This window comes from Bombyx mandarina, chromosome 12, assembly GCF_030267445.1.
Source record: "Bombyx mandarina strain Sakado chromosome 12, ASM3026744v2".
NCBI lineage: Eukaryota > Metazoa > Arthropoda > Insecta > Lepidoptera > Bombycidae > Bombyx > Bombyx mandarina.
The window spans coordinates 13,125,384-13,138,318 of NC_143219.1; the positions used below are offsets into that span (position 1 = coordinate 13,125,384).

The following is a 12,935-nucleotide window of genomic DNA, read 5'->3' on the forward strand; positions in this document are numbered from 1 at the left end:
TCCTCTCCACAGTGTTTCCCGAGCGCTATGACATGTCCTTCTTCATACGAGGTTTGTGGAGAGTATTAAGCGGTAGGCAGCGGCTTGGCTCTGCCGCTGGCATTGCTGACGTCCATGAGCGACGGTAACCACTTACCATCAGGTGGAGCGTAAGCACGTCTGCCCACACGGGCAATAAAAAAAATAAAAAATTTAGAACAGTAACAAATATCTGATTTTCATTTGGGCAATAACAATAATCACAGTGTATTGTTTATTTTTAAAGAACAAAATGCATACAATACGAATAACAATAATAATTGTACTCAAGAGATCATTCAACTCTATCACTTTGTTATTATATTTACGTTCCCCTGGGCCCTCGAAACAAAAGGATGTGGACAATTTATGAGTACGACAGTGCATTATATATGAAGGGACCTTCCAAAATATTATGATCTACATGCAAAATTGGCAAAAAAGTGTACATAAAATATGTGTATATATATTGTGTTTAAAGTATAGGTATTATAAATTTGTGCATTTAGTCTTTTTCCCACGATAAACTTAATTTATTAAAACTACTAAAATTAAAACCAAAGCAACAAAAACAACTGCACAATGTTATTGTTGTTGGACAGCTCGGTCCCCCCTTTTTTTTCCTACCTAAGCTGGTAGCCTTGGGCTATGCTAGCGTAACTGATCGCGTAGCTAAGCTCACTGGGCTCTAACCAGAGGACGTTGCTAACGCTAGCCGTAGCAAGAACAGTGCTTGGTAGAATCTACCACCGGATCGGAAACGCGACCCAATGACAAGATCCGGCGAACCATTTCGTGCTGACAGTGCATATAATTTAATTTGTGAGGGATAGAGAAGATCTTCCACCGAGCAGGTGACATTGCTCGGTAGACCGACGATCCAAATGTTGTTCAGAACTTGTATACATATATACAAGCTTATATCTTAAAAATGTCGTAAGCAAGATTCCGGCATCTGTCAAATATCTTACGCTCTATGATGACTACCGCCACAAAACAACTCTGGCATATGGACCAACGAAGCGCCAAAACTAAATTCTAAGGATTCCGTTATTTTTCTACGGAACCCCAAAAATGTCGCTACCCAATAACATTGCGGTTTTTGTTTATTTAATTCACTCTTAGCTGTCTTGATCTTTTCTCAGAACGTTCATGAATAAGAACAACGTCAGATAGATTATTATTTGAATACGTACACAGACAAACTAACCAGCACCCAGACCAGACCAAGCCGAAACTGACCTTTGACACCTCTGTTATATTTCTGTAGTCTCCAAATATGAAGTTGCTGCGTTGTGGTAAATGAACGTGGACTGTATTTATTGCTTTTGAAATATTTATTGGTCCTTCACTGACAAGTTAAAGACTGAATATAAAATTATAATTTGCGTAATTACTGGTGGTAAGACCTCTTATGAGTCCGCGCGGATGGGTACCACCACCCCGCCTATTTCCGCCGTGAAGCAGTAATGCGTTTCGGTCTGAAGGGTAGGGCAGCCGTTGTAACTATACTGAGATCTTAGAACTTATATCTCAAGGTGGGTGACGCATTTACGTTGTAGATGTCTATGGGCTCCAGTAACCACTTAACACCAGGTGGGCTGTGAGCTCGTTCGCCCATCGAAGCAATAAAAAAAATTTTACAGAAACGTGCAAAAATAATAACACAGATATATATACACGAGCATTCGCAAGCAAAACGAGCGAATTGTGCATTTTTTATAACAAAAGATGGTTTACATATATGTAAAGTGAGCAATGCGTTCAAAGTCCGTTCCATCGATTATCTTTTGAACACAACATGTTAATCACTGGTACAAAGTCCGGTTAGGATGTGTTGCAACCCGACCCTGATTTAATGACAAATAAACAATGCTAAGCTATTCATTGTTATTATTATTGCGTAATTAATATAACTAGAGGTCCCGCAGTAGTCGAAATTCGACTATAATAATTGGAATTGTATGTTTGTACACTATTATGATTGTATTTTATCCATACTAATATTATAAATGCGAAAGTAACTCTGTCTGTCTGTCTGTCTGTCTGTCTGTTCCTCTTTCACGCCTAAACGGCTGAACGGATTTTGATGAAATTTGGTATGGTGATAGATGATAACCTAGAAATGGTCATAGGCTATAAATAATCACGCCATCGTTCTTAGGGCGTAGGCAGTAGGCAGATAACTAAATTGAGTTAGTGATTTTTAGTCGTTTTTGTTGGGACTTTTGCTCTTTCACGTATAAAAGGCTGAACAGATCTTGATGAAATTTAGTAAGGTAATAGATGGTTACCTAAAAACGGATATAAGATCAAAATGATCACGTCATAGTACTTAGGGGGTAGGAAGTAGGCAGAAAACTGAATTGAGTTAGTGATTTTTTTATGGTTTTTGGTGGGAGTTTTGCTCTATCATGCCTAAACGGCTGAACGGATTTTGATGAAATTTAATTAGGTGATAGATAGTAACCTAGAAAAGGATATGGGCTATTAATATTCATGCTATCGTACTTAAGGCGTAGGCAGTAGGCAGAAAACTAATTAAGTTAGTGATTTTTAATAGTTTGGTTTAAAAGTTTACCTCATTCACGCCTTAACGTCTGAACGGATTTTTATAAGACTTGGTTAATATAAAGATAGGATCCTAGGCACGGACACAGGCTACTTCTTACGGCGGGAAAATACCTCATTCCCGCGGAAATCTAGCGTGATCGTGTCAAGAAGCGAATGACGCCATAGCTACTGAAATGATTTTGATGTTTTTTTTTTTAAATGAGTGTTACTAAGACTTAAAGTTAGTATTTGATCACTTTTCTAACTTAGAGGGTCGGTAGGCGCCATAATTTAGGGAATTTATTATAAAATTTTGATGCATCTGTCTTTATTTAACAGTTTTACTTGGATCGAAACTTAGCGACATACCATCACACTACTTAACTTATAGGGTAGGAAGGTACCAAAATTCAGACTACTTTTTACTTCGGGAAAATATCTCATTCCCACAGGAACCTATACACAGCTACCTATCTACAACATTAAAACTCTGTCTAGAATCACATTACGCCATAGCTATTGATCTGATTTGTATACGATTTTTTATTCAACTGACTGTTAAATTACATACAGATAAAATCTAATTACCTACACCACAGAATTAATATAGTACTACATAACTAGCTACGCTTTAAACTTGAGGAGGTAATTAGATAGACATTTATACGAACTTTATGCTCAGTAATCAATCATAGTGATAAGTTAATACTCATTTTAGACAAAGAAACGGATAGGTAATCAGTTCATCACCGAAATTATAACACCTACACTTAGTTTGTTTACTATTCAACGAGGGAAAATAATTCAATATAACGCAAACCTTCAAATCATACGTCGTCGTAGTGCATAGTTGTTTAGGTTCAATACGTTATTGATTGATTTAGATATTTAGGTTATAAGTAAAAAGGTTTGCTTTATCGAAGTTTTTATAAAAAATTGTCTTACGTTGTAGTTTTTAAAACTACCGATTTTAAAAATCTTTAATTATTGTTTTATTGTTTTCGATATGCCACGCAAACGTAAATCCAATCTAAGCCGTAGTTCTAGCAGAGCTCGAACTGCAAAAGTTGCTAGAAGCCAAGAATCTGAAGAGCAGACTCAGACGCGTCAGATGTTAGATTCTCAGCGTCATGCGACTCAAAGAGCTTCTGAGACCTATACGCAGACTCAAGCCCGTAGGTCCTTAGATGCTGAGCGCCACGCATCTCAAAGGGCCTCTGAGACGTTTACACAGACTCAAGCCCGTCAGGCCCTAGATGCTGAACGCCACGCATCTCAAAGAGCCTCTGAGACGTTTACGCAGACTGAGACCCGTCAGGCCCTGGATGCTGAACGCCACGCATCTCAAAGGGCCTCTGAGACCTATACGCAGACTCAAGCCCGACAAACCTTAGATGCTGAGCGCCACGCATTTCAAAGGGCCTCTGAGACGTTTACGCAGACTCAGGCCCGTCAGACCCTGGATGCTGAACGCCACGCATCTCAAAGAGCTGCTGAGACAGTGGAACAGACTCAGACACGTCGAGTTTTAGATGCCGAACGTCACGCGCAATTGATTGCGGCAGAGACTGACGAAGATTCACAAAGACGACGTCTTTTAAATGCTGAACGGCAGGCAGAAAGAAGACGTACGTTTTCAATGAGTACGTGGGAGGCATTTAATGGTGCCGCTTTTGAGTATGACCCTTTGATCGACTATGTTAATCACCGATTGGTTATTATTGGGAGAATGGATAAAAAATGCAGATATTGTGAAGCACTGAAATGGAAAGAAGAAACTCCAGGTATGTGCTGTTCTGGTGGAAAGGTTAAAATTCCATTACTTGGCGAGCCAGAGGGACCTCTTAAATCTTTACTTTTATACGACAGTAACGAATCGCGCCGGTTTTTAAGCAGGATTAGAAAGTATAATTCTTGCTTTCAGATGACGTCATTTGGTGTAGATAAGGAGGTCGTAATGCCTGGATTTTCACCTACTTTTACCATCCAAGGACAGGTGTATCACAGGATTGGTTCCTTACTTCCCGCAAATAATGAACAACCAAAGTTTTTGCAACTTTATTTCATGGGCGATGAAAAAAACGAAGCTGATCGCAGGTGTCAAAATATACAAGGAATCGAAAGGGATACTGTTTTAAAAATCCAGAGAATGTTGCATGAACATAATCGCCTTATCAATACTTTCAAAACAGCACTAGAAAGAATGCCGGGAGAGGATTATAGGTTGGTGATGCACCCCGATCGCACACCAAGTGGGGAACATGAAAGGCGGTATAATGCATCGTTAATAAATGAAGTCGCAGCCTTGGTTACAGGCGAACAGTTTGCTTTCCGTGATATAGTTTTACAGGCCCGAGATGACAGATTAACCAGGGTGCCTGATACTCATAAATTTTATGATGCGTTGCAATATCCGATCATATTTAGTAAGGGACAAGAGGGGTACCACTTTCAAGTTCCTCAAATTAATCCTGTAACAGGTCTTCCCTTGCATAACAAAAAGGTTTCATGCATGGATTTTTATGCCTACAACATGATGATACGAGAAAACAACTTTAACATTGTACAAAGATGCAAGCAACTGGCCAATCAGTTTTACGTTGACATGTACGTTAAAGTTGAAAGCGAGAGGTTACGGTACATATCATTAAATCAAACTAAACTAAGAGCAGAGAATTACATCCATCTTCAAGACGCTGTGGCAAATGACGCTAATTTAAATCCAAATAACTTAGGTCGTATGGTCATTTTACCATCTTCATTTGTAAATAGCCCGCGGTACTTACACGAATATACTCAGGACGCGTTTGTTTATGTGCGTACACATGGTCGCCCTGACTTATTCGTCACCTTTACTTGCAACCCAGCCTGGCCCGAAATAGTCAATCAGTTGATGCCGGGGCAAAGCGCAATAGATAGACATGATGTAGTCGCAAGAGTTTTTAGACTAAAAGTTAAAAAACTAATGGATGTGATTAATAAAGGCCGAGTGTTCAGAGAAGCGCGCTGCTTTATGTACTCTGTCGAATGGCAGAAACGTGGACTGCCACATGTCCATATATTATTGTGGTTAAAAGATAAGTTACGACCCGATCAAATAGATAACATAATCAGCGCTGAAATACCGGATCCTAACATTGACAAGACTCTCCATGACATTATTGTAAAAAATATGATTCACGGTCCATGCGGACCCGAAAATCCACAGTGCCACTGCATGAAAGACGGAAAATGCACAAAAAAATTTCCTCGCAAGTTAGTGAAAGAGACCGTTCACAACGACCACGGATACCCGCAGTATCGTAGAAGAGCGCCAGCAGACGGAGGTCGAACAGCAACCGTGAAGCTCCGAAATGGTAGCTACGTTACGGTTGATAATAGTTGGGTAGTCCCCTATTCACCAATTTTATCAAAAATGTTTAACGCCCACATAAATGTTGAGGCATGCAGTTCAGTACGCGCCATCAAATATATTTGCAAATATATAAACAAGGGTAGTGATCAAGCTATTTTCAATTTTAGAAATACTGATCTTGCGAATCCCGTAGATGAGGTACAAACTTATCAGTCTGGTCGGTATGTCAGCAGCAACGAAGCCGTGTGGCGTCTGTTAGCATTTCCGTTGCACGAAAGGCATCCCACCGTGACACATCTCAGCGTGCATTTAGAAAATGGTGAACGCGTTTATTTTAATGAACACAATTTCCACGAACGAATAACTACTCCGCCAAAAACCACACTCACTGCTTTTTTTGATCTTTGTATCAGAGATGAGTTTGCAAAAACTCTTCTTTATGTCGAGGTGCCGAGGTATTATACTTGGGATGCAAGTAGGAAAACTTGAAAACGCCGCATTCAAGGTACTTCAGTTCACGATTGGCCTGGCGTCAAATCTGGAGATGCTTTAGGACGAGTTTATACAGTTCATGTTAGTAACATGGAATGTTTTTGTCTACGCATGCTTTTACACCATGTGCGCGGACCTACCTCTTTCAATGATCTAAAAAAATACAACACACAAGATTATCCTACATTTCGAGAGGCATGTGAGGCAAGAGGATTACTGGAGAATGACAACCATTGGGATGTGACACTGGAAGAAGCTGCTCAATGTAGATCAGCAGGCAAGATGAGAGAGCTATTTGCTGTATTAGTAGCGACATGTGGTCTTTCAAATCCTCAACAATTGTGGGATAAATACAAAAATGATATGACCGACGATATATTGCACAGATTACAAGAGCAAAATCCCAATGTCACGTACAGTGATTTAATTTACAATGAGGGTCTGACAAAAATTGAAGACCAGGTTAAAACAATTTCTAGAAAGGATTTATCAGATTATGGAATGATCAGACCACAGAGAACCGAGGAAATCAGTAGCGATTTAATACGGGAACTAGATTACGATACTGCTTCCTTACAACAACAATTGACAGAGTCTGTTCCACGTTTGATCCCAGAACAAAGGTTAGTATTTGACAATGTTTTCAAAAAAATCGAAGATGGCGAAGGTGGTTTGTTATTTTTGGATGCTCCCGGAGGCACGGGAAAAACCTTTCTTTTAAACTTGCTTTTAGCGCAAATCCGAAAAGATAAAGGAATTGCTGTAGCAGTTGCCTCTTCCGGAATAGCCGCCACTCTGCTCAATGGTGGTCGAACGGCACATTCGGTGCTTAAACTGCCATTAAACTTAGCCCATGAAGAAATGCCAGTCTGTAATATAAGTAAAAACAGCGAGCGTGGACGTATGTTGCAGCAATGTAAATTATTAGTTTGGGATGAGTGTACTATGTCCCATAAAAGAGCAATTGAAGCTCTAGATCGGACTTTGAAAGACATCAAGAGTAATCCAAATATCATGGGGGGGATGGTGGTACTTTTAGCGGGCGATTTTAGACAGACTTTGCCGGTTATCACTAAAGGCACCCCTGCAGATGAAATAAATGCGTGTTTAAAAGCGTCAACGTTATGGGTGCACGTAAAAACGTTTAGTCTGTCTACAAATATGAGAGTGCAACTACACAATGATGTACAATCTGGACAATATGCTGCTGCTCTTCTTAAAATTGGAGAAGATCGTATGGCAAAGGATGGTAATGGCATGATTACATTGGATCGTGAATTCTGCAATGTTGTGCATAATCCAGATGATCTAAATAACTTCGTCTATAGCGAACTGCTAACTAATATGAGGAATAGAGACTGGTTATGTGAAAGAGCAATTTTAGCGCCGACGAATGAAATGGTGGGACAGATAAACGAGCAAATTATGTCACGCGTGGAAGGTGATATTGTTGAGTTTCTCTCTGTAGACACTGTAATGGATACTGAACAAGTAACATCATACCCTGTAGAATTTCTTAATTCTTTAGAACTGTCGGGAGTACCTTCACACAAACTGAGGCTGAAAGTAGGCGTTCCTGTCCTTTTAATGCGGAATTTAGATGCACCAAGACTGTGTAATGGCACACGGTTGCAAGTGACACACCTCGGTCGCAATATTGTAAAAGCAATCATTATGACTGGAATGGCAAAAGGAGAGAACGTTTTAATCCTCCGTATACCCATAATTCCGACAGATTTGCCATTCCAGTTTAAGAGATTACAGTTTCCGCTGAAAATCGCATTCGCTATGACGATAAATAAAGCTCAGGGGCAAACATTAAAAGTAGCCGGCATTAATTTAGAAAAGAGTTGTTTTTCTCACGGACAATTATACGTGGCTTGCTCACGTGTTTCAAGTCCACAGAATCTCCATGTGTTGGCCAGAGAGGGAAAAACAAAGAACATAGTTTACAAAAATGTACTACAGTAATAAGGCCTCTTATTTTTAGCTTCCTACATTATTATACTACTTACATTAAGTTAGTACTTCCTACGCAGACGATGTTACGGATGTCACACTGTCTAACATCGGGGGTTGGCAGGTAGGTAGTTAGTAGTATTTTAAACCGATTTACATTATTTACTTTTTATATTTACTAAGGAAACATTCGGAGCTATCCATTATGTAGCTTAGGTTGCTTTTGAACAAATTTTGATGTGAAGTTGAGGACTGGAACACGATAGTGGGACATTGTTGCAGGGGGACTTATAGCCGGGAGAAAACAAAAAAACTTATGCGGACGAAGTCGCGGGTAAAAGCTAGTACTTCTATAATCACAAATTTCGCCAAGACTACACTATAAAAAACATTAACAAAGATAAACCATATTCTATTCTCAATTTGACAACAGACGTCAAGAACAAAAGTTTGACAATAAATAGTATGCATGCGTGTGTGCGTCAAACACACGGTATGTAGTGTGTGTAATGTTTTCTTTATTGATTTAATGTATCTTTTATGCGTTATTTAAAAAAAATATTAGCATTGTGCACTTCTTCTCTATATTCTCTATAAGTGTGGAAAATTTCACACTCCTCCGTCCACGCAATTTTCGTAAAAAGGGATACAAAGTTTTTGCTTCACGTATTAATATATAGATTGTGTATTACATTACGAGTATAATATGTATAAATACTCTTCAATATTGTGAGATGAATATATTTTTTTATTTCTAGGATCGCTTATGCATTAAGTTAGTTAAGTTAAGTATGTAAAAACACATCCAAAACTACGCCATTTATTATGCCAAATTCGTTTTTAAACATTTCACGGTCATTAGCCTCGAGTCCGTTTTGTGGTCGCGAAAAATATAAGCCATAAATACAAGAATAAAAATACCCAGATAATATTTAAATAAAGGCTCCAACTTTGTAAGAGAATCGGATCGACTCAGTCGAATACCACTAATCACTAGACCAACAATCCAATTGAAATTAATAAAGATAGATAAACAACCGTGTAATGGATTGCGCTAAGTAAATATGATCTTTTCTCTATGTTCAGTTTCCTAGAACATAGAGAAGATCTTCCAACAATAAAGTGTCCAGTTTTTCGCAAATAGTCGATCTTTCTCGATTTTTCTATATAATGTATAACACTTATTTTCAATTAACCGTAAAATAAATTTGATCTCTACATCTGATTTATAAAAATAAATAAATAAATTAAAACTACTTTTAAGGTTTTAATGTCACATTTCATACAATCTTTATATTATTGTCAACGTTCCGAATACTCAAAAGTTTTTGTGGTCACCGACGAATAAAGTGATAATTCGTAGACATTCCAATACAATGCTGACTAACGTATACCAGTTTTTCGCCTTTTTCCTAGATATATTAAAGTATTCTTAATTATATCTATGACTCGCGAAAACCTAAAATCTACAAAAGTATGTAATAGAAATATTTAAATCGACATTTTTCACACAATTAGCGACAGTCAGACAATGGGGCGAGATCTTATTAATCTAGTTATTAAATATTTCCATACAATGATTCGGGTCCGGAACTTGCCTGAAAAAAAAACTATAAAAATTATCAAACACAACGAATAACCGATAAAATCTTTAAATAATACTTTTAAATTATTTTCATAAAATTAGCTCGCCACTGCTTAGTTGAATATGTAGAGATGTTCCAATGATACGATAAGAGTTTAAATAATTACCATAATAGTCTGACGAAACTTATTAAGGAGTCTAGAAATTTTGCAAATCTGATGCTGACTTTAGTGGGAGCTTTGAAAACGTCATATAGTATACGTCATGTATCAACAAATGTTCACGATTGATTTCCATGGTGAAGGAATAACATCGTGTAATAAAAATGAAACCCGCAAAATTATAATTTGCGTAATTACTGGTGGTAGGACCTCTTGTGAGTCCGCACGGGTAGGTACCACCACCCTGCCTATTTCTGCCGTGAAGCAGTAATGCGTTTCGGTTTGAGGGGTGGGGCAGCCGTTGTAACTATAATTGAGACCTTAGAACTTATATCTCAAGGTGGGTGGCGCATTTACGTTGTAGATGTCTATGGGCTCCAGTAACCACTTAACACCAGGTGGGCTGTGAGCTCGTCCACTCATCTAAGCAATAAAAAAAAATAAAAAAAATCATGATTGCAAACAGACTGGACTGCCCCTATATAAGACACTGTTGTAATAAGCATCTGTATCTCATTAATCTAACACACTGACTGGTATGGTGGCGGTTACTCAGTTAGCATTATTTCATTATTTATTGTATTAGTTCCTTTATTAATTTTATATTATTAGTTGACAATTTTAATTTTAATAATTTTGATTCAGTTTCATTTGATTTGGTTTCATTTTTGTTTTTTTTTGTTTTTAGTCATTCTCATAAATTGTAATTTTAATTTAATATTATTTTGATTTAGATGTTATGTAATTGTATGTGAAATTTTATGGGCTTAAGTTGCATGAAATAAACGCATTTCATTTAATTTCATTCATAGTATTGAGACAAGGTCGAAATCGCAATTGAGTTTGCCTATTTTTGTCGTGAATCAGTCACGCGTTCCGGTTCGGAGCGTGATATTGCCGTAAAATAATAAATAACACACAACGCCATTAAAATACGCATTGTTGACCCTTCGACTTCATACCTCGACAGAGATGGCGGCGGTCTATGGTATTCGGTTGGACAATGCGTACAAGGAACTTAAGATTCCAACAAAAATATTCTTAGTTAATAATTTTGTGCGAACTTTCCAGAAACACTAAAGGCAATGGATTTAGTCTCGTTCACCAGTCTGAGCAATAAATAAAAAATAAGTTAATTAGAATACCTTCCCAATAACTCTTTAGAACCATTTTCGAGATCTGTAAAATACCTACTCTATTTTGAATTTTCATTTTAACTAGAATCTTACAGGTCTGTTTTTCAAATGTGATTCGGTCCGAAGTGAGTGATTGTGAGTGTTTTTGAATCTATAGTATTCGGATACATTCATTTTACAATGCTGCGGTGTATAAATAGCCCATTCCATAATTACAATTAATGATACTCATTTTTACCTTGTACTGAATTTAAATTATGTAAATGATGTAAACGGTTAATAATTTATGTACGAGATACTAATTGTTTTGATATTTAAACAATTGTCTTCAAAACAATGCCGTTAGATAAAATATAAATTATTTATTATTATTTCGTCAAAATTAAAACGCAATCAGGTTTGTTAATAAAGACTTCGTCTGTAAGTCAGAGTTTGAATGATAAAATACGATCGTATTCAAAACAGTATTTCTTTTGTGAAATCAGTTAAAAATGTATTTAAAAAACGACGACGCTTGCAGCTGAAAGTAAGTATTGTACTTTTTGACGAAGCATGTTGCTGATAACTCTGTTTCTATAATCTGACGAAGCGTGTTGCGGATAATAATATGTTTAAAAAAAGTGTTATTTCATTATTGCGAAAAATAAAGGTTACTGATTTAAAAAAAAAAAGTGATTAAAGTCTGACTAACTCGATTATGCAGCAGTTAGTGACCCTGATTGTTATCTACCATTGAAAAGCAGAACTATTCTGAAAACCGTAAGCACTCATTCATGACATTGCGTGTAAAAGTAAAAAAATCATTCGTGACATTGCGTGATATTTTTTCTTCATTAACGTACCACTCTCGGCAGAGTGATCGTAATCGTTACGTAGTATTGGAGGAGGCAGACTTGATGCATCTTACGGTGTCCCGCATTTTCTTACTGTTCGGGGCTATTCCGCACTTATTTAAGGGAACTCCTTGATTCCTTCGGTTCAGCATATCGGAAACCTTCCGTAACAATTGCGTGTTATGTTCCATGCATGCAACCATCGCGTGCAGATAGTTCATGGACCTAAAAAAAACTGATGGTAGGAAGTATAATCCGTCGAGGTAGTATAATTAATATATTTCGGCCGCTAAGCAGTGATGAGCTCCAATTTTAAAGACACCACTGAAACTTTACAACTGAGATTTAAACTGCTTATCTTAAGTTGTGTATTATTATTGTGATATTCTGTATATTAATACTGTATAAACTATTATATGTATGTATGTATGTATGTATATGTGCTTGTGTATATATGTATGTACCTATATACTTCTTTTTTTTTGTGTATGTATTTGTAACTTAATATAAATTTCATTGCACCTACCACTATTCACTCTGCACTACCTTTGGTTGACTGGTAGAGAATGCCTTAGGCATTAAGTCCGCCAATGTAAATTTTACATGAAGTGTAATAAATAAATAAATATTCAGTCTCCTAGTTAAATAGTCCCAAACAAATTTAATGTATTGGTACATGTTTTGTCTCGATTATACGATCTCTCGAGTTAATATTAAGCCAATTACATCATAAATTATGTAAAAAAAAAAAAGCTTATCGTAACCATTGTACCACCCGCGGTTGCATTAATTACACGATAAAATAAATTACATTTAATTGTGAATTCGGTAATTGTCGGTGTT

General features: G+C 37.2%; 2 protein-coding genes across 2 annotated transcripts in view; both read left to right on the top strand.

The window, feature by feature from the left end:
* Window positions 1-12,935, top strand: part of LOC114250527 (ATP-binding cassette sub-family G member 4) — a 66,711-nt gene that overhangs the window by 12,353 nt on the left and 41,423 nt on the right. The gene's annotated exons all lie outside the window — the stretch shown is intronic.
* Window positions 1,996-11,907, top strand: LOC114249310 (uncharacterized). Its single transcript, XM_089732039.1, has one exon. It carries the CDS (start codon window positions 3,578-3,580, stop codon window positions 6,413-6,415), a length of 2,838 nt encoding a protein of 945 aa, XP_089588165.1. The 5' UTR covers window positions 1,996-3,577; the 3' UTR covers window positions 6,416-11,907.